We start from the raw sequence: 27,654 nt of genomic DNA, 5'->3' as shown, positions 1-27,654 counted from the left end.
TATAATGGAGTGGGAAAAAACCTCTAACCTTTTTATCTCATTTCTCTCAACGGAAGTGTGCGAAAGTGGATCTTTATCCTTGCAAACCCTTTTCTATGCATTTACATGCATATCAAAGATACATGCAAATGTATCTTATAAATATTGCACTGTTTGTGTTACGCAGATTACGTTTTTCATCTCCTGTGGCAGAGGAATCTCACCATGTCAGTGCGTATAGATTCATCTTACGCTTTTAACTGCCCTCTACTTTCCCAATATATGGATGAAATATAAATTTAACCAGAGTCCTATTGAGGAACCCATGGGTTGTTTAGAGTCGTTTGTTCTTGTAAACAGTGCTCAGTGAATGAATGTCTTTTGTTTAATCCATATACCGGAACCATGTCTGAGATATTTGTTTTAGACTGGATGTAACAGACCAAAGGATAGGTCCTTTAAAATTTTTAGTTACACTTTCATGAGCAGTACGTGAATTGGCCACAGCTTATCCCACAATGTCAGCAAAATATTTGTTTTGTGTCATTGGTATCTTACTTTGGTTTAATTTTGACTTCACTGCTTCTTTTTGTTAATTTTCCTTTTGGGTGAATTATCATCTTGTATCTTTTTTCAATTTTCCTATTGGACTGTTGATGTTTTCTTCTTGATTTATAGGAACTATTAATAAAGAAATGAGCACTTTTCCTGTGACTGGAGTTAACAAAATTTTCCTCCCATTTTGCTGGTTGCCATGGCTTATTCTTGTAGTTGAATAAACTGATGCTTTTATTAGGTTTGAGTTTTTTGTCATAATAGACATTTTCCCTTTTTTGTGAATATAATTATATACTCTTTTTTTCATTAAAAATTGATCCATCTGGAATTTATTTTAGTGTAATGTAAGAGGTTAAGGATCAGTGACATCGAGTGCTTGCTCTCAAACCAAAAATTATGCAACCCTTTCCATCATAATATGGAATTGCAACTGAAATATGGCTGCTCCATCAAGGATTACCTTTCCTAGTTCCCTCTGTTTCCTTGTCTGGTCATGTAACCAGTAATCAGCTACAGATTATAAGTGGAAGTGATGTGTGTCACTTCCAGGCTAAGACCTTTGAGAAATTCTCTGTCCCATCCCATTACCTAGACATAGGAAAGAGAGGAGCCCCTTGGCATTGTGGTACATAAATTGGCAGAAACCAGGGTTCCTGAGTCATCATGGTCAAGATAGCTAGCTATTCACTGACCAGGAACATCTGTAGTGACTGTTACATGAGTGAGAAGTACATTCATATTGTTCTAAGCCACTAAAATGTTGAGGATTATTTATTGAAATGGCCAGTATGCCTTTACTAATAAAGAATCAAGGAAGGCATAGGTGTCCCCAACCACTGTGTCTGAGCACACTTCATTTTATTCAGTAAGTACTATGCCCACTGACATTGAAAGAGAGGTGTTAGTTATAATACATAGCACTTGTAAAGAATCTGGAAGAAAGGTGGTTTATCAGTGGGTGATTTCTAGAGTTAACCATTGTTAAAGTGAGAAATCTATTCTGTGTACTTGTGTCATCCATGTTACTAGACTAGACCATGGCAGAATCTGAAAGTAAAAAGCAGAGGTATAGCAAACCAATCTAGGCTTATTTTAATTCAACTATCAATAATAATACTTAATATAAAATAAGACATCCAGGAAAAATTAAAAATGGGTGGTTTGCCAGGACAACAGGATAAAAGTTTTGGCTGTAGGAAACAAGAGTTAACAATTACACAGGAAACTTATCAGTGACCTATATTAAGCAGAATAGCCCTTCATTTGTAAATATGAGTGGATAATGAAAGATTACATTGGAGGAATACATAAAGAAAGAGGAATATAAGTTTATAAAATAGCTGAAGAACAGAACTACAAATATTTGGTAATTAAGCTGATGTTGAATTAAAAAACATTCAAACATGGCAATATGCACTTTTTCTCTTTGCTGCCCAGCAATAATCAGATATTAGAAATGCTTGAGCCTTTAAAAAACTGTTTTGCAAATCAGTCGTATCTTAAAATGAATTTGAACTTTTTTGTTAATGAGTCTTCTATTGCTTTTTGTTGCAATTTGTTCAAAACCACTTTTGAATCTTTAATCAAAGTATTCAATGAAGGGAACACGAAAGAAACTAAAGTTTTGAAGCCTTTAGCCAATTGGAATTACTGAAAACAAAGTTGTTAAAAGAAAGCCATTGAAATTATCACTACAAAAACGAGGGAGAATGAACAAATTAAACAGAGCTCAAACAGTGTACATGATTTAGTTTTGAAATTTTATAATTGTGTTTTGTACATTCTCAATTTGTGAGAAAAATTTTTTGATGAGCTTCCATTTTTTGGCATAAATTTATATTCTGCACTGGAAGAAATGAAATAGAAAACCTATTATTTTGCAGTATCTCCATTTAGTTTGGCAAAATACTGAATATAATCAGAAAGAGACCACTTAGTTGATTATAAAATATTTGTCTAAAATGATAATCTCAATGAAATAAAAAAGACAGCAACGCTGAAAATATTTGGACTGAAACATTTAAACATTTCAATATAAAAAAAGCATAATTGATAAACCTTCACATAATAAAATTTTCCTAAGCTTATCTGGAATCTTACTATATGTAGAAAGTATTTTTTCAGTGAAATATGGGCTACACAAAGAGTCTATTTCAATAGAAGGTGTCAACTATTCAAATTCATTATAATGCAAACTTGTAGAATATTACAATTTTATTAACCAACTAAAACAACAAGAACATATTTGTAATTGAGTCCCAGAAGGAGAGGACAGAGAGAATGTGGCAGAAAAATATTGGAAGAAATAAAGGCTGAAATATTCCCAAATTTGATGGAAATTATCAAGCCACAGATCCTACAGCTCAAATATATTGAAGGTTACATAGAAAAAACATAATAGTCAAATTGCTGAAAACCAATAACAAAGTGGAAACATTAAAAGCAGCTAAAGAAAAAAAGGCATATTATATAGAGAGGAACAATGCAAGAATTAGCCTGAATTCTAATGAAAGCACTGCATCAGGAAGCCAGTGCAATGACATCTTTAAAGTGCTGAAAGAACAAAACCTTCTCCACCTAGAATTCTATATCCAGTTAAAGTATTCTTTAAAAACGAGAAAATAAAGGCATTGTTTGATCCATGGGTCAAAGAAGAAATGACAAGAGAAAGAGAAATTTGTTTTGAAATCAATGATAATGAGCACCCATACAGATGCTCCTTGACTTAACAATGGGGTTACGTCCCCAACGATAACCCCATTCAAAACTGAAAATATTCTAACTCGAAATGCATCTAATACACCTAACCTACTAAACATCAGAGGTTAGGTCAGCCTACTTTAAATGTGCTCAGGACACTTACATCAGCCTATAGTTGGGGAAAATCATCTAACACAAAGCCTATTTTAAAATAAAGTGTCAAATATCTCATGTAACTTGTGGAATACAATACACTGTAGAGTCTATTGTGTATGGTTCTTTACTCTTGTGATCCCATGGCTGACTAGAATCTGTGGCTTGCTGCCACTACCAGGTGTGGCGAGAGAATATCATACCACATGTCACTAGCCTGGAAAAGATCAAAATTCAACATTCGAAGTATGGTTTCTGCTGAATGAGTATCACTTTCATTCACACCATCATAAAGTCAAAAAACTGTAAGTTGAATCAACATGAGGCAGGGACCATCTGTATGTAAACATTTGTGGATGTGGGCCCAGTACAGAGGAAATTTATAGCATTAAATGCGTCCTTAGAAGAGAATCAAGGTTTAAAATCAATGACTTAAGCTACTACTTTTAAAAGCTAAAGTATGAGAAAACTAAACCCAAAGTTGGCAGCAAACAGGAAGGAATAAATAGCAAATATCAATGAATTAGTGAAGAGAAATAATACAGAAAACCAAAAAAGCCAAAAATTGTTTCTTTTAAAAATTTAATAAAATTTATGTTTTTGTTTTATAGATCAAGAAATAAAAGAGATATAAATTACCAGTATCAAAAATTCTACAGGGGCCAGGTGCAGTGGCTCATGCTTGTAATTCTAGCACTGTGGGAGGCCGATGTGGGAGGATCGCTTGAGGTCAGGAGTTCAAGACGAGCCTGAGCCTGAGCAAGAGCAAGAGCGAGACCCCATCTCTAAAAAAAATAGAAAAATTAGCTGGGTGTGGTGGTGCGTGCCCCTGTAGTCCCAGCTACTCAGGAGGCTGAGGCAGGAGGATCACTTGAGCCCAGGAGTTTGAGGTTGCAGTGAGCTATGATGTTGCCACTGCACTCTAGCCTGGGCAACAGAGCAAGACCCTGTCTCAAAAAAAAAAAAGAAAAAGAAAAAAACAAGAAAATTCTACAGGCACATCACTAGAGATATTAAAATGAGAGTGTGGAAATAATCAATTGACCACTTAGATCATATGGATAATTCCTTACAAGACAAAACATACCAAAACTGACCAAAGGAGAAATAGAACATCTGAATGATCTTGTATTTGTTAAAGAAAGTGAATTTGAAGTTTAAAAATATATATATAACCTTTTCAGAAAAACTGCAGGCCCAGATGACTTCACTGGAGAATTCTGCTAAACATTTAGGGGAAAAATGATGAAGAAGTAATATCAATCCTACATCACCTATTTCAGAAAATAGACAAGAACACTTACCGGCTCATTTCCTGAGGGCAGAATAACCCTGATATCAAAACTTGAGAAAGGCATTACAAGAAAAGGGAATTACAGACCAATAATCCCCATGATCATAGGAGCAGGTATCATTGACAAAATATTAACAAGTCAAAGACAGCAATATATGAAAAGAATAATATACCGTGACCAAATATGGGTCATCCTAGAAATGCAATGTTGGTGTAATAGTAAAAGAAATCATTCAACATAAATCATCACATTAACAGATTAAAAGAAAAAATGATGTAGTAGTTTTGATAGATGGACGAAAAGTATTTGACATAATTCAATACCCATTCATGGTATAAAATGTGAGCAAACTGGGGGCAGAAAGGAGCTTCCTTAATCTGATAGAAGACCTCTATGAAAAACTTCCTGATCATCATCATACGTAATGATGAAATAGTGGATATGTTCCCTGTAAAGTTGGGAACAGGCAATGATGTATGCTCTCACCTTTTTTTAAAACAGTATTTTATTGAATGTTTTAGCCGGTGTATTAACGCAAGTGTGAGAAAATTAAGAAATAAGATTGTAAAGAAAAATAAAATGTTCTTTATAAGCCATTACATAATTGTGTAGATAAAAAATACTAAAGAAACTATACAGAAATCTACAGGAACCAATAAATGAACATAATAGGGTTACACAATGTAATGTATACCAAAATTAATTGTATTTTTATGTACTAGTAAAAAAATTGAAAAGAAATTTAAAATTAATATTATTTACAATGTCATAAAAATTAAAATACTTAGTAAATAAATCTACTGAAAACCACAAGATATCCCTGAGAAAAATTACAGGAGACCTCCATAAATGGAGAAATAAATCATGGTCATGGACTGAAAGACCTAATATTGCTAAGATTTGTATGTTCCTCAAATTGATCTATAGATTCATCATAACCCAGTGAAGACCACTGAAGGCATTTCTGAGAAATTGACAAGTGACTCTAAAATTAACATGTAAATGCAAAGAACCTAGAATAGCCAGAACAATTTGGAAAAGAAGAAAAATATTGGACAACTCACACAACCTAATTTCAAGAATTAATATAAAGCTTCGGTAATCAAGGCAGTATGGTATTGGCCTTAACGTAGACAGAGACAGATCAATGGCACAGAGATAGAGCCAAACATAAATTGCCAATTGATTTTTTGACATAGGTAACAAGTTAATCCTATGCTGAAGTATAGTCTTTTCACAAATGATGCTGGGACAACTGGGTAGCTATTATGGGAAGGAAATCTTTATTCATACCTCCCAACAAATACAGGTCTATGGATCATAGACCTAAATGTAAAAAACTAAAACTACTACTTTTGAGAAGAAAACATAGATGGTTTCTTTGTAACCTTGGAGTAGTAAAAATATTCCATAGAACGTAGCACAAACCATAAAAAATGATAAATTGGATTTATAACTTTAAAACTATCTGTTCATCAAAATATACCATTAAGGAAATGCATAGAAAGCCTCTGGGAGAATATATAATAAGTTGCATTTTCACGTAATAATGCATGTAGGAAGTACAAGGAAAATAATATTCCATTTATAGTATGAATAATATATAAAATAGTTGAATCCTAGGCATAAACTTCTAATGATGAAATAAAAGGAAAAAAAAACTGGAAAGGTTTACTGTATACTTGATTGTAGAGACTATAATAAAAATGACAACACTTCCCAATTTTGTAAAGATGTTTTAATATAAGACTAATTTTTCTCAGGATACTTTAAATAACATTTTAAAATGAGATTTCCAAGTCAAGGAAACATGCCTTTGTTTTAAGTTTGTTGACTATTCTTAATAGTGCATTTTTTTTTATCAGATTGGATTGGGGCAATCAGGAATTCTATAATTAATCTTTGATTTGTTAGTGGATAGTCAAACAAACCTTCAAAGAAGGGTTAAGAATACTGGAATAAAAATTAGGCCATGAGCAGCCCCAAATAGCATAACAAGAAACATAATCTTAAAAAATGTCCTGAAGATGTATGCTTTGGCTGCAGATAAAACACACACCCCTATTATTGTTGAAACTGCACTCTGTAACATAGGGTAGCCCAGCTCATATAATGCCTCAATTGATTTTCCGTTTACTGAGGGCTGAGAACTGGAAACAAATGCATAGGAAATGTGTGCAGAAAAATCAAAAGAAAACCCTATACAAATGACGAGATTAATCATGGATATGGAATCAAGATTGACATTCCAGAATGCCATGAAACCCGTTACTCCCACAATCACAGAAGCAATAGCAAGAGTTACCCACAAGGAACACAATGGATGAGGAATTAACAATAAGGCAACAATGAACATAACTGCTGATGCAACAATGACATTTCGAACAGTATTTTCTAATACTGCGGCAAACTGATCAAAATATATGAATGCCGGGTTATACACTAGTAGGGGAATTTCACACTTTTTGGCTATGCTTCGTAATTGGAATAACATTGTCTTCTTAATGATTGAGGAAGAAACATGCACAGTCTGAATGAAGCCCCGGGAAGAAATGATTTCATTTGATGATGAAATATTAATATTATGAATAAAAGCTGGAAAATAGTTTTCAAAACCAGAAATACTGTTCATAAAAGCATTCTTATCATTAGGATCTTGTCCGCTACGTTTCATATATTGCACATACGCTTGTAACCAAAACTCCGTAAGATGTGCATCTACATAGTCATTTTTTTCAAAATCTTTTATACATTTTTCCAATTTTTGCCTAACTTCTTCATCCCAGTAGTCAATACTTTTAGTATTGACAACCATAACCCTGGGACCATAGTCTGAAAAATACTTTTCCTTTGTATTAAAATATGGTGTAATGTAGGAATCGTCACTTGCCAGATTTCGAAGGTCTATGCCTTCCTGCACTCGGAAACACCCGTATATACTACTGACAAGGTACAAAATGTATATCATCACCACAAAAAACTTGGACCGAGTATTTGTGAGAAAAGGACCAAAATAGTCTCTAAAGAATATATTCATTGGATGGACATCAGTTCCCTGTTCATCTACAACAGAACCAAATGGGAAACAGAACTTTTTTAATAAGGAACCTCTTTGGTCAGGAGTCTCTGGCTTTTTCAACCAGCGTAGGCAGACTACTTCTCTTTTACCATCCAGGGCCATAAATGCTCCAAAACAAGTGATGTTATAAATATAACAAAAGAACAGGGTTGTTCCTGTATAGATGCAAAAGTATTGTATGGACCTGAAAGAGCTCATAACCCCTGTATAGAAGGCCAGGATGTTGGTGACGGAGGTGATTGTAATGGACACTGCCACCTTTGAATAGACGTTGGACATCCGCCGTCCTATGCTTTCCACGAGGCTGGTCTTCTGCCAGGCAGAAATCATGATAAACATGTCATCGACTCCAACACCTGTGAAAAAGAAACAGAATCTTCATACATATTAATATCCATTAACAATTAAACAGATTGATTCAAACCATTTTCCTTTTCTATCTCTTAACGTCTTATTTATTTTGTCCAATCTCTGCTTAGATACTACCTTCTCTGTGATGCTTTCTCTGGTTGCCTCTGAATTCACAACAGAATTCATCACTCCTTCCTCTGCAGTAAGTCTTTGCTTTGTACATACTCCTGTTAATTCGCACATAGCACAGTGTACTCCTAGTCTTCACTTAGGGTGCCTTTAATGATGAAATCAGGAAACCTGGCTGACTGGGTGTTAGCTGAAGCAGCATTAACAATGTATCATTTGTTCCACTAGATTGGTGAGAGATCATTTTCTCTCATAAGACATTTCATGCTAATGTACAGACACATCCAGCCAACATTCTCTCACTTAAAATATAAGCTGGATTTCTGTGTTCCACAGTTAGCATCTGGCTATCTATGCGGTACACATAGTTTATGGACACACACATAGGCACATGCACAAATGTAGTTTTTCTGCTAGTCTGTTTTTGATACCTAGGATGCTATTATTCAAACTTCACTTGCCCAGGTTAAGGCGCTATCTCATTACAATTCAACCACTCCTAAGATCAGAAGTATGTACCAAAGTAAATCTTAAGAATTCTTTACATATCAGTGCCTACTAGGTAATTAATTCCTTTGCTCAATGACATTTCAGATTGCTGTGGAATAGAGAGAACGAGAAAAGATTTGAGGACTTTCAAGTCATCACTGAAGACTAGGAAAGGAGTATTACAAAGAAAGGGGACTAAAAAGAACAATATGAGCATGTTGCAGATAAATTTCACCTCCCTCATACTTTCTACTAGAGTTGACACTATTTCCATTCATATATGCCTTTGTTTCCATGTGTACTGATATGAAATTGGTACTTGGAACTGAAATGTTGATCTTAATTTCAATTTTTCCCCCACAGATTACATGCTTAAGTTAGGAGAATACTGGGAATTGCAACCTTGCCTCTAGTTCAGGTGTTCTATGGATATGATCAAGGGAGAAGGATCCAAATTGGTACAAGTCCACGTAGCCTGTCATAGACTACATAGACTGTGTATTGTGGCACCCGTCTGCTGCCAACTGTGAGGATTCCAGTTGTGTTCAGCACGACAAAAGGGAAGAATCAGAAGCGCTAAGAGACCAAGAATAAACTCATTGATACTTTTTTGGTATTTAAAAATTAATGTTAATATTTATAGAACTTTGTTCAGAAATTATCCTTACACATTCCTTGCTTAAAGTTGCTGAAATCACATACACACATACATACACACGTGTGTACATATGTGCACGTGCACATACTCCTGTGTATACATGAGCTATACAAAAATGACTTATATTAAATCAGTTATATATACCTTAACTCCATTTATGGCTGTGGGTCACTAATGATTAAGTGTGAATGTGTATGAGGAAAATGTGCCCTGAAAAGCTAGAATAAATAAGCTGATGTCCAGTACACAGCTCACCTACTGTTGCCTCCAGAAAACCAAATACTATTTCTTCCAAGGTGTTTACTTTCTAAAATAGAAACACCTTTATTTCCTGAGGCTTACTGTAAAATAAAAAGAAAAATTAAAAACAACTCTAATTCTACCCTTCAGGGATAATCCTTGCTAACATTTTAATACATATCCGTCCAGAATTTGTTCTGTGCAAATATACACATATAACTGTCTATTTCAAACATCTTATAACCAGAAATTTAATATTAAATATCTCCCTCTTTTAAAAGATTGAATATAATTCTCATGTTTTAATATGCTGTGTTTGATTTGACCAATCCCATATAGATATGGAATTAGGTTGTTTTTAATATTTTCCTATTCTAAATCACACCGAAATGAACATACTTATGCTACTTTTGAGCACTTGTCCAATTATTAGGACAAATTCCTGAAAATGGAATTGGTGGGTTAAAGGTATTCCCTTTTTAAGTCTTGATTTGTTCCAAACTTGGATGAAAAAAAGTGTGTACCAATTCCCATGTTCCCCCAGCAGACCATGAGCGTTCACGTGCACACAACCTTCCCAAAATCTTCAATCTTGCTAGTATTGATTAATCAAAAAAGATATCTCACTTTTGATTTAATTTACATCCCTTGATTAATTGAAAGGTCAATTTTTTTTCTTATACTGCCGTGTACCACATAACAATGTTTCGGTCAATAACAGACCACATATATGTTGGTAGTCCCATATAATGCAGCTGAAAAATTCCTATCGCCTATTGATGTCATAGCCTTCATAACATCATAGCACAACTGATTACTCATGTGTTTGTGGTGATGCTGGCCTAAACAGACATGTTTCTCTGCCAGTCATATAAAAGTATAGCACATACAATTATGTACAGTATACAATACTTGGTAATAAACAACTGTTACTGGTTTATGTATTTACTATACTATACTTTTGATCATTGAGTATATTCCTTCTACTTACGGAAAAAAAGGTTAGCCATAAAACAGCCTCAGGCGGTTCCTTCAGGAAGCATTCCAGAAGAGGCAATGGTTATCACAGGAGATGACAGCTCCACGTGTCACTGCCCCTGAAGCCGTACCAGTTGGACAAGATATGGATGATACTGATGATTCTGACCCTGGGGAGGCCTAGGCTCATGTGTGTGTTTGGGTCTTAGTTTTTCACAAAAAAGTTTTAAAAGTTTAAAAAAAACCATTAAAAATAGAGAAAAGCTTATAGATTAAGAATATAAAGAAAATATTTTTGTACAGCTATTCAGTGTGTGTTTTAAGCTAAGTGTTATTATAAAAGAGTCAAAAAGTTTAAAAAAATTTAAAAATTTAAAAAGTTATAGTAAGCTAAGGCTAATTTCTTAAGAAAGAAAAATATATTTTTTAAAAATAAATTTAATGTCACCTAAGTATAGAGAGTTTATAAAGTCTACAGTAGTGTACAGTATGGTCCTAGGCCTTCACATTCACTCACCACTCACTCACTGACTCACCCAGAGCAACTTCCAGTCCTGCACACTTCATTCATGTTGTACAGCATACAAGTGTGCTATGTTTTTTATTCTTTATACTGTTATTTTACTGCGCCTTTTCTGTGTTTAGATACAAAAATACTTACCATTGTGTTACGGTTGCCTACAGCATTCAGTATAGTAACATGCTGCACAGGTTTGTAGCCTGGGAGCAATAGGCTGTACCATATAGCCTAGGTGTGTAGTAGGTTATATTATACTGTCCAGGTTTGTGTAAGGACACTCTATGATGTTTGCACAAAGACGAAGTTGCCTAATTATGCGTTTCTCAGAACCCCTGACATTAAGTGATGCATGACTATATTTTCAGTGACTTGTATTTTGTTTTTCACATGAACTGCTATTTACATCCACTGTTTTTCCATTTGGGCTACTAGATCTTTCCACCTCTAAAGATACACAGTTAAATTTGATTTTCCAGTTTCCAGACAGCTCATTTTGGATCTGTAGAGCTACAATTCTTTCCCTCATCTTCCCCACACCCCCACATGCACAATGTTTTACTCACCTAGAATAAGAAATGGCGAATTTGCAACTGTGATCACAAATGGCACCCCGATGTGCAACAGCAGGTCAAAGCCACTCACCACTGCCAAGAAAGCAGAAATCACTCCAAAGACTGCAACCCACATTTTGTTTCGTACACAGTCCAACCTGTAAATTTGGAGGAAAAAATCATGGAATTTTTGGTGGTAGCATCTCCACTGAAATTCCATCCATTGATAGCATTCTTGCCTTGGACACCTATTCAAAAACCTCTGGGGCAATAATTTCCACACTTGTCTGCTAGAGACCTTTAATTCCCAGGTACTATCCCAGACCAACTGGGGAAAAAAAAAAAAAAAAGGGACAGAAAAGTTGAGAATCTTCCAAACTCTCCTAGGTAATTATTACGCAACTAGCCAAGCACTAATTCACCGACTACCATTTCAGAACCACAAAGAATTACTAAAACACTGCAGATGGTTAGTCGCACTCTGATCTTCAGAAGAGTGTGAATGGAATATAACAGGTAATGGAGGGCAGACTCTACCAGAGAAAGAGAACAGATCCAGATATCTTTTTACTCCCCCTGAACTGCAACTAGCCGTAAACATAATACTAAACAGTTCCCGTATCTCAAAACTAGTTCAATGCATGTTGTGGTTCACAAAGAGTGTGAAAGTCTTCTTTTAAATAATTTTCAGGATTCTTTTTTACTGGTGAAGTGGGCTCTGTGGAAAAACTGCTACTCATTTGGAAAAGGGAAAAAGGAAATGTGCTACAGTTTGAATGACCCAATGACCTATGACTGTTTCCTTGTCAGACCAACAGAAATGAGAATATGTACAAAACATTTTAAAGTATGATTCAGTGTTTTGCCTCTCCAACAACCGTGACATTACATTTTAAAATATTGGCAACAACCTCTAGTTTTAGATTTCACTTATTAGAAATTGCTTCGAACAAATGACTGGACACCTTAGTAGAGAAGAGAAACCAACTTTGGAATTGAAGTCTAGGAAAGACAACTGAAGAACTGGAGCCACTGATTTCAAAACAGCAGAAACACGACTAAGGACCTGCAGGCAACATATTTGAATAGATAAAATTTCTTATTATTAATAAAATTGTGGCTGAATTTCACTTTTTTTGAACCCACTAGTCCTATTTATTAAATCCAGGGCCCCAAATCAACACACAAACACATATTAATTCCAGGGAAAAAGTAAATTGCTTTGTTATAATATAATTTTATTGTAACACTTTCTTAAAACAACAGTACTGGTTCATAGGAGTTCAACCCAAGAAAGTAACAAAGATGAAATTTGAAGCCAGAATGATTAGTGAAGATAAAAATATGACATGTTCATTCCAATTCTTTCTTTGCAGTTTTTGGATTTTTTAGGTGTGAATTTTTCAGGGGATGGGGGAGTGAGGTATAGTATCGACTGTAGTAACTTTACTTTGACTAGCTGCTGTGTTGACTTTCTTTAAATGACCTTTCTTTTAATGCTCAATGGACAATGGAAGGAAAGACTTGAAAGTAGAGCACTGTAGGAGTTTGATGAACACGCTTGCAGATACCCAGTCCTCAGAAAGGATCTTGGTTTAAACGGTTCAGCAGAACCACTAGGGGGAGTCTTAGAACTTTAGCTTTCCTGGGACATTTTAATCCTGACTGGAGGACTGGTCTTACCTAAGAATAAGCACAAAAGTCACAGGGCCTGCCTGAGTTTTCATGGAGCAGAGGAAGAATTTGCTCTGCCTACAAAACTTAAAGGGAACAAAGGGAGACAAAAATAAAGTTGCTTTATGTTTAAACCTTATGCGTCCTGGTGTTCAATATGTTGGTTACATAAGCATAAAACAGTCTTCAAAGACAAATATAAATAATTTTCTACTTGCCTTTAATATAAGATTTTTCTGCATTATTGTCTGCAATCATTTGCAAAGATAAGCAAGAACTGACTATAAATTTGTATCTTCCAAATCAACTAGTAGAAAAGTTTTGTCAAACCAATTGTTGGTACCTTGTAGATTCCATACTAATTTTAAAAATGCTTTATCCTATTAACTTTAATAAGACTGCATTTTGTTTTATTTTTTCTGCTTCCTTTTTTTGTTTGTTTATTTTCTAAGGGATGTGGTCTTCCTATCCAGACTAACAAAAGTATGAGGTAGTTTATTGACTCTAAAGAGATTCCCATTGTGCTCAAGTCCCTTTACCTCTTCTTTTTCTTCCTTAAATCTAGATAGGTTAAATTATATCATTTGTTACTAAATCTACCTACACATGAGAATTAGCTAGAGAAATTTTTGAAATATAGATTCCTAGATTTAACCCCAGGGTATTCTGATTCAGTAGGGCAGGGCCTGAGAATATAAGGTTTAGGGCTCTCTGGGTGACTCTAATGTAGAATAATAATCTGTGGGATTCCTTCTACATCCAAGTTCTATTGTTTGTTGATATCTTTCGTATTTTCGTTTTCTGATCTCAAGAACTCAAACTATCCCTAATACCTAGATAACAATTGTTAAATGCTTAGCAAAGTAAACCTCACATCAGAATAATGGAGACATCCAATTAAATTAGAGCTTAATTTTTTATATATTAAAAGTACTATTTCAAATTCATAGTAGAAATAGGACTGCTTCTTAGTTCTAACAACTTATATGCCTTCAAAATAGAACAACTAATCATAACTGATGCAATACGTAAGGTTAAAAAAGATATGCAAAATCAAACAAAACTGGCCACAGTTTATTTTTACTATTCCATTTGATTATACACTATTACTGATGGGTAAAATTTTTTCAGTCACCAGGTTTATAAAATAACGGTTTAGCACTGGACGTCAGCAAAATGGCAGAGTTTTGCAAGCTCTTGTCCTCTTACAGAAACATCAAAAAACAAGTAGAAAACATAAGAACCAATTTTATGAACTCTGGAAAACAATGAAAAGTTACAGCAACCAAGTGAGTAATGAATCCAAAAAAAGGCACTCCAAGACAGGTTTTGTAGTAATTTTACGTGCCCTTCCTCCCTCCCTCCCTCCCTGGTGCAGTGGCAGTCTTGTTACAGATCTGTTGAGATTTTCTATCTCATCTTAAGCCAGTTTAAGTCATTGGTGTGTTTGTAGGAATTTGTGCGTTTCATCTAGGTTATCCAATTTGTTGGCATATAGTTATTCATAGTATTTTCTTATAATCTTTTCTATTTCTAGTAGTAGAATAGTCAGTAGTAATATCTCCACTTTCATATCTGATTAGTCATTTGTATCTTCTATCTTTTTTTCCTTTGTCTTCATAGATAAAATTTTCTCAATTTTGTTGATTGTTTTAAAGAACCAACTTTTGGTATTATTGTCTATGTAATTTTTATGTTTTATATTTTGTTTATCTCTGTTCTAATCTTTAATATTTCCTTCCTTCTTGCAATGGTCTGAACGTTGGTGTCCTCCCAAGATTCCTATGTTGAAACGTAACCCCCAGTGTGACAGTATTAAGAGCTGGCAAACATCATAACCAACCAGAATTAACCACCTTCAGATGCCTGGGGCAAAAGATTACAACCCAAATGTACAAAAGACTAAGGCAAAAGACAGGGAGCACTTCTCTGGCAATTTAAGACACTGAAAAGCAACCATGTATGCTGGGGAATTTGGAAAGTCACAGTAAACAGTAACTAACACTAATCCTTCTCAAACTCTTCCAAAAAATTGAAGGGGAGGGAACACTTCCTAACTAATTTTATGAGAACATCGTTACACCAATACCAATATCAAAGACATCACAAGAAAACTATAAACTAATATCTCTTATGAATATAGATGCAAAAGTCCTCAACAAATACCAGCAAACCCAATCCAATAGCATATTAAAAGGATTGTATACCATAGCCAAGTGGCATTTATCCCCGAAACACAACAAGGAAAATTCTGTGTTTCAACAGGGGAAAATCAATCAATACCACACTAACAGAACAAAGGACAATGAATAACCACATGACCATTTCAATAGATGCTGAAAAGACACTTGACAAAATCCAATGCTCTTTCATGATAAAAAACACTCAAAAACTAGAGATACAAGGGAAATTCCTCAAAATGATAAGGGCATTTATGAAAATCATGAAATCATCATCATACTCGAGTAAAAAAACAGAAAGCTTTTCCCTTAAGATCAGAAACAAGACAAAGATGCCTACTTTAACCAGTGATATTCAACATTATACTGAAAGTTCCAGCCAGAGCAATTAGATAAGAAACAGAAACAAAAGGCATTTAAATTTGAAAGGAAGAAATATATCACTATCCCTTTTCACAGATTACATGATCCTATATATGAAAATTCCAAAAAATCCACAAGAAAACTACCAGATTTAATAAACAAATTCAGCAAAGCTACAGGATACAAGACCAACACACAAAAATCAGTTGTGTTTCTATAGGAGTGCAGTGAACAACCCAAAAAGGAAATTAAGAAAGCAATTCCATTTAAATAGCTCTAAAAGAATAAAATATCTAGTAATAAATTTAACCAACCTGGTGAAAGACTGGCACACTGAAAATTACCAAACATTGGTAAAAGAAACTAAAGAAGACCTAAATAAATGGAAAGATGCTTAGTTCATGGGTAGAAAGACTCAATATTGCTAAAATGCCCAGTCCTACTCAAAACACTCCACAGATTTGACACAATCCCTGTCAAAATTCCAACAACCATTTCCTCCCCCCCAGAAATAGAGAAGCCAACCCTTAAATTCACATGGAATTGCAAGGAGTCCTGGATGACCAAAACAACTTTGAGAAAGAAAAACAAAGTTGGAAGACTCACTATTATGCAGCCATAAAAAGGAATGAAGTTCTGATACATGCTACAAGGCCTTGAAAACTTTACGCTAAGTGAAATAAGCCAGTCACAAAAAGACAAATGTATTACTCTACTTACATGAAATCTTTAGACTAGGCAGATTCATAGAGAAGTAGATTAAAGGTTAACTGGGACTGGAGGGGAGAGGGCCTTGGGGAGTTATTGTGACATGGTTACAGAGTTTCTGTTTGGGGTGATGGAAAATATTCAGAAACTCTTGTGATGGCTGTACAGCAGCGTGGATGTAATTAATGCCACCGAACTGTATACTTCAGAATGGCTATAATGGCATATTTTATGTTATATATTATATATATTTTACCACAATATTTCTTACAAAGTATGAGATTAAAAAACTAATCAAATCATTTTACCTGTAGCATGATGCGATTGAAAACAGTACGATTAGAATGTATGCCGAGTGAAACAAAGGGATCACTGTCTTAGAAGTTGCCGCAAATTCCAGCTGTCTAGAAAGTGATGTAAAGTGGACCACCTGCCACAAAAATATACTCAGGTAAATAACTTATAATTCCAGTAGTCATGTGTGAATTACAAAACACATTGAAACACTTTATCTTATTGAAACATGTTAAAATTCAGTAGGAGATCAAAATACATGGATTATGATTTTAGAATAGATAATGTAAATATGCTTCTTCCCACAAACGTATGGTGTACTTTCCAAAGTTTCTTTCAATATCCAAAGTTTAAAACTCCTGAATACATAGAATCTGAATTTTATACAAAACTATGAAATCTTGTCCTCATTAATAACTGTAGAAAGTGTAGCTTTCTCTAAATTTTTATTAGATTGGTATCTTTTACTGTTTTAATTGCATAAATATCATTTCAAGACGGCATGGTCTTCAAAGGCTCTTAACAGAAGCCATCTCACCTCTGCCAGGCATGTTTATAAGTATTAGTTGAGTCGTAGACCCAACAATTACTCAACATCTAGTATGTTCCTCACACTAAGCTAGGTGCGCTCTCTACAGCTCACTGGAAAAATGCTGAGCTAGTTACCTTCCTAACCATGGCACTTTTACTTAAAAGTTGTTTTTTATCCCAATGAACTCCAAACAAGTTTGAGGGGACTCTCCCAAACCAGTGAAGACTAACTAAAAGTAAGAATTTCAAAGTACTGGAATTTGATTAGAAAACCAAACCCCCAAATTAAATGTGAAGCTCAATGTCCGTACCGCACAGATCTACCTGGTGGATATAGGATGTGTGTTATGGGCTAGAATGTTACCAGGGATTTATGATTTGTGGCATCCTTTGGTGCTAATTTAAGAAAGTTGGCTTAAGTACCAAATACAGTAGAGAACACCCAGCTTTGAGGCAAGGACCCTATCACATAGGGAGTGCCATTGTTAGTGTTCTCGGAGCAAGTCTTCCTCATCCCTCCCATCTCCGGGCCTCCCTGTAAACTCTAACCGCCAGGTACCTTGATTTTCTTTAAGTTCAGACGGTTCTTAGTGTTGTTGAATTGGTTCAGGAAATGAGTCAGCCATTGCTTGCTCTGCAGCTTGTCCTGCAGTCGCTCGGTCTTCAGGTAGTACAGCAGCCGCAGGGCTTTGGTCCCCAGGAGCAACCGGTTCCTTCCCATCCTCTTCCCCAGGGTGTTTCCTCCGAAGAAGCCGGTCAGGTAGATGGGGTGGCCTTCGTGGTGGAAGATGGGGAAGGTTACGTTTCTCAGGTCGAGCCTCCTGTTCTTCTGCCAGGTGTACAGGAGCAGGTTGGGGGGCACGCAGAGGTCCTTGTACTTGGCGCACACCTGCGTGTACGGGATCTGGGTGCCGTTAACCTGTCCCACAGACAGAGACTGCACCGCGTCGTCCAGTCTACCCACTTCCGTAAAGGTGTCTTCCTCCAGCAGCGAGTGGGCCATGCCGACCACCAGGATGGAGGCGAAACTGGCCTCGGCGCTCCTCCTGGCGGCGGAGAAGTGGTAGGAGTCGTTGGTGGTGAAGTGAGCCTGCACGGAGCGCCGCTCGGCCTTGGCGGGGCCCCTGATCGGGGTGTACTGCTCCTCCAGGTCTTCCTTTTCGTCCCGGGCAGGTAGAGCAGGCCGCTGCCGAGCGCCACCGTCAGCAGCACGGGCACCAGCAGGAAGAGCCAGGGGTGCTCGCCCACCGCCCAGCCCAGCCGCCAGAAGGTGCGGGACAGTGGCGCCTCCAGGCAGGCGGTGCAGTAGCACCGGCCCGCGGCCCAGGGCGTCTGGATTTCCGGCTCCCCCAGGGACAGGTCTCTCGTCCCCGACTCCCGCGACGGCTCATCCTGCAGCGTCGGCTGGTTGTCCAGCTCGATCGATGGTCGTTGCTCCGAGGCCTGCCCCGAAGGCGAGCTCTCTGGCCATTCCTGTCCCTGAGCCGATGGCTCCCGGGACGCGGGGCTTGCGGTGTCCAGCGCCTCCGACTCGGCTCGGGGTCCGGCCCCACTTGGGAGCCACTGAGCCTCATTTCCGGGAAGCACAGGCGACCTTCTCACTGGGGCCAGTGGGAGGAAAAGTAACTGCTGGCCGGAGCTGCCAATCGCCACGCACCCAACGGTTTCCTGGAGATTCCAAGGAAGTCTGTTTTAGCCGGGGCTGCTCGCGCCAAGGCCCGAGGCATCGTTGGGGAGCACGTGGTTTGACCTGTCGCCTGACAGGTTAGTTAGCCTGAAAGTTGTGGCGCCTCTGACCTCTCAGGAGTTCAGGAAATAGCAGAACCGCTTCTTGGAGGCCATCAATTGCGAGCTTGGCCTACAGGAATCAAAATTTATTGAGAGAATTTGGCCGGGTCCCAGGCACACACACAGATGGCGCCAGTCACGTGTGACCTGAGTGGCAGCCTTTACCTTTCCTGGGTTCACCCAGTAGCAGTTTCAGGTAAGGCTTTTGTGAACCTGACACACTTGACTTGGTTATTATTTTCATTCTTTGGCTACACACACGGCATGGACATACATTCTCCTTGCAAAAAGAAGTAAATATGTTAGAATGGAAAAAAACCTCTCACCTTTTTATCTCATTCCTCTTCTCAAAGGAAGTGTGAAAAAGTGGGTCTTTATCCTTACAAACCCTTTTCTATGCATTTACATGCATATCAAAGATACATGCAAATGTATCTTTCATAAATCTTGTTGCACCGTTATGCAGATTACGTTTTTCATCTCCTGTGGCAGAGGAATCTCACCATGTCAGTGTGTATAAATTTATCTTATGCTTTTAACTGCCCTCTACTTTCCCAAAATTTAGCCAGAGTCCTATTGAGGAACCCTTGGGTTGTTTAGAGTCGTTTGTTCTTATAAACAGTGCTCAGTGAATGAATGTCTTTTGTTAATCCATATACAGGAACCATGTCTGAGATATTTGTTTTAGACTGGATGTACTAGGCCAAAGGATAGGTCCTTTAACATTTTTAGAGCTAGTAAGAAATTAATATCCATAGAAGTGGTATCAGTTACACTTTCATGAGCACTATGTGAATTGGCCACAGCCTATCCCACAACGTCAGCAAAATATTTGTTTTGTGTCATAGGTATCTTTGGTTTAATTTTGACTTTGTTACTTCTTATTGTTAACTTTCCTTTTTGGGTGAATTATCATCTTGTATCTTTTTGCAATTTTCCTATTGGACTGCTGATGTTTTCTTCTTGATTTATAGGAACCATGAATATATTAATGACCACTTTTCCTGTGATTTAAGTTACTAAATTTTCCCCCATTTTGCTGGTTGCCTTGGCTTATTTTTGTAGTTGAGTTAATTATTGCTTTTCTTTCATGAGTTCTAAGGCTTTTTTTTTAAATAATAAACAGACTTTTCCCCTTTTGTGATTATAATTGCTATATGATTTGAATGTATGTGTCCCTCCAAAGTTCATATGTTGGAACTTGAACTCCAATGTGACAGCATTTAGGTACGATTAAATCATGAGGGCAGAGCCCTCATGAAAGGGATTAGTGACTTTATAAGATGGCTGGAGGAAACCAGTTAGGCTCTTTTGCCTTTCCACTAGACTGCCATGTTCACAGTCTTCATTCTCTCCAGAGGATGCAGCAGCAAGGTGTCATCTTGGAAGCAGAAACCAGACCCGCACCAGACATTGAACCTGCTAATCCCCTGATCTTGGACTTCCAGCCTCTGGAACTGAGAGAAGTAAATTCCTGTTCTTTGTAAATTGCCTAGTCTCAAGTATTTTGATATAGCAACACTAACAGACTAAGACAATAATTATCCCCTTTTTTATTTAAATATTGATCCATCTGGAATTTATTTTAATGTAATGTAGACGGTTAAGAATCAATGACATGGATTGTTGTCAGCCAAAGATTGTGCAACCCTTTCTGTCGCAATATGGAATTGCACTTGAAACATGGCTGCCCAGTCAAGGATTATATTTTTTAGTCCCTTTTGTTTCCTCGTGTGGCCATTTAAACAGTAATCAGCTACAGATTATAAGTGGAAGTGCTGTGTGCCACTTCCAGGCCAAGACCTTTAAGAAATTTTCTGTCCTGGCCAGACGCTCACGCCTGTAATCCTAGCACTCTGGGAGGCCAAGGCGGGTGGATCGTTTGAGCTCAGGAGTTCAAGACCAGCCTGAGCAAGAGCAAGACCCTGTCTCTACTAAAAATAGAAAGAAACTATATGGACAACTAAAAATATATATATAAAAAATTAGCCGGGCATGGTGGCGCATGCCTGTAGTCCTAGCTACTTGGGAGGCTGAGACAGCAGGATGGCTTGAGCCCAGGAGTTTGAGGTTGCTCTGAGCTAGGCTGATGCCACGGCACTCTAGCCTGGGCAACAGAGTGAGATTCTGTCTCAAAAAAAAAAAAAAAAAATTGTTTCCCCAAAAATGTTTTAAGTCATCTTTATTACTTGGTCATAAAAATGAGCATATGATATTTTGTTTTTAGTACACTGATTCAGGGGTATTTAGTGATCAATGTTCCATTACTCTGAGGAGAAATACAACCCAACAATTTGTCTAAAAAAAAGGATGCACTGATTTTTTTTCATCAACTGAAATTAAATGGGGATGGCTCCATTCAAAACTGTGAAGAACTTTAATGGCCCTAAATTCTGCATCACACTTTTCCAAAGACATGCTTGAGTCTTCCTTCCACTCTAACATTGTTCCCTTTTATTTAGAGAATAAATGTATATATGCTAGATGCCAAGAATATAGCGATGGCCATAACAGACCCCTTATGGAAGGCAGATATTGAATAACTGGACAAATAACTATATAAGTCAAGTAATAAATACTATGAAGGGAAAGTATAGGATGCTACAAAAATAGTTAACAGAGACTCCTAATAATATGTGTGCAGGCAGGAGGCAATTCAGAAAAAAAAACTCAGGGAAAAACCACCCTTAAATAAAAGTTGGGTTAAGAACTAAAATATGCGTGGGAGTTACCTAGGTGAACCATGTGTCTTACAATATATGCCAAGACACTGACATGAGAGAAAGCATTTATCATCCCTGGAAGGTAAAAGTCCAAAAAGGGTTATGATGAGGCTGAATATAAAGCCAGGTGCCAGACTTCTAAATCAAAAATGACAAGAGGAAGGAGAGATTACAAACTTGGAAGAGAAAATCACAGAGAAGGTCACCTTGAGGGGAGTAGTGACCTGTCTGGGGACACAGCCAGCCCAAAATAATCTCACAGGAAAGAAACCAGGGAAATAAATAGTCTGAGCTTACTTTCCTCAATGCTTCTGATTGGCCTGTGTTGTACACTGGCTGAACGCGAAGCCCAACTCACAGAAGCTTGTTGACATAACCCATACAAGTAAGCCTGAGGGCGAAGACCAGGCGAGGCAGTAGAAAGTAGATCAGGAAGATCAAACAGAAGTTATCTGTCATGTAGAGGTACGGACAGAAGTACTAGGAAAGATCAAACTTAGCCTTCTGGGACCAAGGAAAAGGTTTCCATGAGGCAGAGACAATCAAGCTGAAGCATTAAGAATAAGCAGGACTTAGAAGAAACAGAGGAGACAGACACTCCAAACAAAGGGACAAGCCACTACAAAGGTAGACTGCTGGAACAGTAAATAAATCAGGATGTTTGAAACACAGAGTATAAGGCAAAAAAGGGAAAGGAATGAAGCTACAGAGGCCAGGGGAAATAAAATCAATCTCGCATCAATACTCTGCTTACTTTTACCTTTACTCTGAAGGCAAAGTTTAAGAATTGACATGACCTCCTCTGATAGGAGCGGGTGTGGGTTTTTAATAAAGATAAAAGGCACAGAGTTTTTTTTTTTAAATAAATGAAGTCAATTCAATCTACTATGTCTTGGTTGAACAGCTCCTGCCTGACCGTTCCACAAGAACTGCAGAGTGGGGATTAGGAGAACAACGCAAACACTGGTGATACTAAATTACAAATTCTAATCTACATCCTTTTTTTTTTTGATTTCCCATACTTTAGCTTTTCAGGGAACAGATAGGCAAAAGTACTTTTAGTGATCACATTAGTAATCTATTTAAGATTCTGAACCTAATAATTGATAATTCAAATTTTGCACTAGGCTGCATCCATTTTGCTTTGAAATGGAAAACCTTCTAAAAACAAAATTGACACCTATGCCCTATTCGTAAAGGAATATAGATTTTCTAAAATGCCATATTGATAATTCAAAGGCTTGAGGATTTCTAACAATGAAAGACTTAAAAGCAGGGGGAGGGGCTTGAGGGTCTACTCTTTGCTAGGCCCTATGGAAGACACTAGGGATATAGTGACACACAAAATAGATAATGCTCCTATCATTAAACTTACCTCTAAAGAAAGAACAGCCAATAAATAGCATAAAAATAAACGTAATTACAAATTTGTTATGTACTAGAAATAAAAAGATGAGGTTAAAAAATATGCTATTAAATCTAGAACAAAGATATCATTGATGACTCTGCAAAAGCAATGTCCAGGGAGCAAAAGGAACAAAGTCTAATCAATGGAGTGAGGCATACGTAGGTCTGGAGGAAGATGTTATGAGATAGTAAGTAGATTTAAGAACTTGAGGTGTGAACTGTCAAGAGAGAAATAGTATCACAAACAGCAGGGTTAGGAAAGCTTATTTTAAGATAGGAAAATATAAATATACTAAAATGTTGATTGGAAGTGGGAACACAAGAGAGGTTGAATGTAAGAAAAAAAAGGGATGACAGATATGACTAATAACGCCAACACTGTACATCCAGGTGCTATTCCTTCCTTAACCTCTAAGGTCAGCACTGTTGTCTTAATTTTGCATAAAGAAAACTAAACTCAAAGAGTAAGGTGATTTGGACAAATCACATAGTGACAGTCTTTATGACTCCAAAGCACTGCTTACTACATTGCCTTATTCATTCAACAAATACTTACCTAACTACTTAAGTGTCAGTTACTATGTACTGAGGATACAGAAGTGAATAAAACATGGTCCTTACCTTTTTTGAGAGAGGTAGGGGAGACAGTCTTGTATACAAAATCAATGACAGAAGTTAAGAATCAGAGGTGATTATAGCACAAAGAAAGAGCCAGTAACTCTATCCTGAGCTGATGAGTGAAGACTTCAGATGGTACTTGTGTTAAGCAGAACGGAAGGAGGACAAACTGAATTCCACGTAAGACAAATAGATTATGGAAAACAAACAGGCACAAATTTACATGCTATATTTGGAAAAATTCAAGAAGTTAAGCATGACAGAAGTAGGATGAGAACTGACCAGATCAAAGAACCTTTTATGCCATGCTAAGGAATCTGAACTTTAAACTATAGGAAGTAAAAAACTATTTCCAGACTTTAAAACAAGATTAGGTGATTGTGAGGACTCAGAGGGTTTGATCTACAGCCTGATGAATAGCTTACAGACAACCAAAAGAACATGAGATTTGGAAGAAGACGCTCAAACTAGCTGATTATAATCAGGCTGTAAGGAGAATGGTTCCAAAGTCCCTTTTTGAAAAAGGGTAGTGTTTACTCTGAGTGAGATGAGTGCAGTCCCGTTATAGTAATACCATTAAGTAAGACAACAAAGAATGGTTTGGTCCAAACTTCATAATCAACAGGGAGGGGACTGAAGGTTTGCTTCCTCAACCCCACAGATTATTTGAGGCAGACTGTGGGCTTCAGTGATTCATTTCTCCAAAAAGCATACTGAACAGAAGCAGGAGAGCCTGCTGTTTGTCTTGAAAGGCAAGAACAGAGCCTCCAATTTCCAAAAGATACTGTCTTTCCTTTGATTCAGGGTTTAATCACATCAGTTGCCATCTGATGGTTCAGGAAGACTGACATTTGCTTCCTAAGCATGTTGGTCTGACTCAAGAGCTATACAATTCCAGCACCAAGCAGACCTGAGAAGCAGAGGAACAGCAAAGGGATACCATCTACACCCCTGATACAACACAAGCTATCATTCAGCCTCATCAGTGAAACCATGCCCAGGGGAAATAAATTATAATTCAGATTTATTTTTCCAAACTAACCTCCAGGTATATTCCTCATTCCAAACATTACACCCCACATCCTAGTCACCCTGTAAAGCTATCCATGTCTTTGTCAAACGCTATTACTTCAGACTGAAATGCATTTGTACTTCATGTCAACAGGATAAATGCATAGGCTTCCTTAAAGACCCAACTGAAATGTCAGTCACTTCTATGTATGCTGTAAGACCAGCTAAATCAATCTTCATTCCACCCTCCCCAACCCACCCCAAGCGTACATTCTGGGGCTGCAGAAGCTAAAAAGCTAAAATCAACACTGTCCAACTGTTCTTACCACCATGCTTCTGGATACAATTTCTGGTCTATCAATGAAATACCTTCATAGGATTTCCCTTTACATTTTCTATTATCAAACAATTCAAGAAATAAGATAACTTCCCAAAGTGGTGCTCCAGTATACATTCTCAAATTCTTTGGATGTTGAAAGCTGTACTGGAGGCAACAGCTAGACTCTGTTTCAATGCCCAGTCACCAGCTTTGTGCGTGTCAAGAGGCAGTTCAGGCAGCAACAGTGGGAGAAGCTTTCTAAACCTTGGCCTGAAATCCCTGCCTCAGTTCTTTAACAATTCCAGTGGCACCATCAGTGGTTACAGCTTCCCCAGTGGATCAGTTCCTGAGGTCTGGGGCTTATTTGTGGGGACCTAATTTATATTTAAAATAGCTAGCACGGTTTCTGTTTCCTGGACCTTGGCTCATATATTATTATAACTAAACAAGTTAACACCTCACAGGGGAAGATGTACACCAAGGAGGAGAGAAAGTGAGTAAGATCTGCGTTAAGAGACTAACAAACTGTTATGTGTAGCTTAGACTTTAGATACATGAGAAAAACACTGAAGAATGAGACTAGAATCAGTATCTTGAAATTCCCTTTGACCATAAAAAGTTTTAAGTCCCTGAATCCAGGAATGGACAAAGAAATAGTTATCTGTCCAACAGGTATATTCTGTCAAGCTTGATCTCCATTGATTACCTTTTTTCTTGAGTTTTGGTCACGTTTTCCTGTTTTTTCGAAGGTCTGGTAATTTTAGATTACATCCTGTACATGGTAAATGATACCTTATAGAAATTCTAGATCCTGTTATAGTCCTTTGAAAAGTGTGTATTGTGAACTTAGCTTGACTTAAACTCCAAACTTTCTCCCCTAAGATAGGCAGCAGCTGAAATCTTTGTTTAGTTCTTGGCTGGGATGCAGGCAGTATGTTCCAAACATGGCTCAGCTTGTGATATAGTAAATTTGTAATGCAAAATTTGGGGCTCTTTCCCTTCAGGTCTCTTTTTTCCCCTCAGTTTCTAACTGTTGTAGTCACCATGAACCATGGACTCTGCTCTATGGGTCATCTACCTCTATGAAGTTTTCTATCAGAGTTTTAGCAGTCTCGCATGGTGCCAACTGGCTATCTATGTAGCAAACCCACCAGGGCTGTTTCATTTTTACAAGTGTAGACTAACACCCCCTTCTCCCCAGTTTCTGACTGCTATTAGTTGCTTTTCAGGTAGTCTTTGTCTCTTATAGTTTGTTCAGAGTTAGGGTTATCCGTGGGCAAACTATTCTGTCATTACCACAGGAAGATCATTTGGTTGGTTTACTGTGGAACAGAAAGTATTAATAAATTCATAGCTTTGCCCCTATTCTCTTTATCCTAAAAATAAATAATTTTCTGCTCCTCTAAGGTTGATGGTTCAAGTCTCTTTCATTCTTTGTTCATTATGAGGTGGATGGTGGGTTGCTGTGTATGCGTGTTAGCAGGTAACTGGGAGAGAGAACAGTTTGGGTTATTATAACTGTGGATTTCACAGATCAATAAATTATTTTAAAAGGACTTAAGAGAGAAGGAGGAGGAGGGAAGGGAAGAGGGAAGGGAAGAGGGAAGGGGAGGGGAGGAGGGGAAGGAGAGAGGAAAGAGAGAAGAGGAAGGAGGGAAGGAAAAGAGAAGGAGATGGAGAGAGTAGTGGGAGGGGGGAAGAGAGAGAAGGAAGCAGAAAGTATTGCTGCCAATTTTATTGACCAATAATATTTTATTTATTTATTTTTTTTTTTGAGACAAAGTCTCGCTTTGTTGCCCAGGCTAGAGTGAGTACCGTGGCATCAGCCTAGCTCACAGCAACCTCAAACTCCTGGGCTTAAGCGATCCTACTGCCTCAGCCTCCCGAGTAGCTGGGACTACAGGCATGCGCCACCATGCCCGGCTAATTTTTTCTATATATATTTTAGCTGGCCAGATAATTTCTTTCTATTTTTAGTAGAGACGAGGTCTCGCTCGTGCTCAGGCTGGTCTCGAACTCCTGACCTTGAGCGATCCGCCCGCCTCGGCCTCCCAGAGTGCTAGGATTACAGGCGTGAGCCACCGCGCCCGGCCTAATAATATTTTAAAAACAAACAAAAATACTACCAGCAACCATCACTCTTCTTTTTTTTTTTCTTTTTTTGAGACAGAGTCTCCCTCTGTTGCCCAGGCTAGAGTGCCATGGAGTCAGCCTAGCTCACAGCAACCTCCAACTCCTGGGTTCAAGCGATCTTCCTGCCTCAGCCTCCTGAGTAGCTGGGACTACAGGCACACGCCACCATGCCTGGCTAATTTTTTCCATTTTTAGTTGTCCAGCTAATTTCTTTCTATTTTTAGG

At 37.6% G+C, this 27,654-nt stretch overlaps 2 protein-coding genes across 2 annotated transcripts in view; both read right to left on the bottom strand.

The window, feature by feature from the left end:
• Positions 1-6,404: 6,404 nt before the first annotated feature.
• PTCHD3 (patched domain containing 3) lies at positions 6,405-19,122 on the bottom strand (the record flags this gene model as incomplete). Its single annotated transcript, XM_045533213.1, is given in 5 exon segments — positions 6,405-8,120; positions 11,693-11,838; positions 16,914-17,035; positions 17,990-18,595; positions 18,598-19,122. Coding segments are annotated over 5 exon segments (2,901 nt in total), but the record flags the coding sequence as incomplete, so codon positions are not given.
• Positions 19,120-27,654, bottom strand: part of LOC123625026 (abl interactor 1-like) — a 52,090-nt gene continuing 43,555 nt past the window's right edge. The window contains exon 3 of the mRNA XM_045533224.1: positions 19,120-19,288. Coding sequence (XP_045389180.1) covers positions 19,196-19,288 — 93 coding nt within the window. The 3' untranslated portion in view covers positions 19,120-19,195. The remainder of the gene's footprint in view (positions 19,289-27,654) is intronic.

Source organism: Lemur catta, chromosome 1 (genome assembly GCF_020740605.2).
Source record: "Lemur catta isolate mLemCat1 chromosome 1, mLemCat1.pri, whole genome shotgun sequence".
NCBI lineage: Eukaryota > Metazoa > Chordata > Mammalia > Primates > Lemuridae > Lemur > Lemur catta.
The sequence above is the reverse complement of the archived record's forward strand: the minus strand, read 5'-3'. Positions and strand labels throughout refer to the sequence as shown.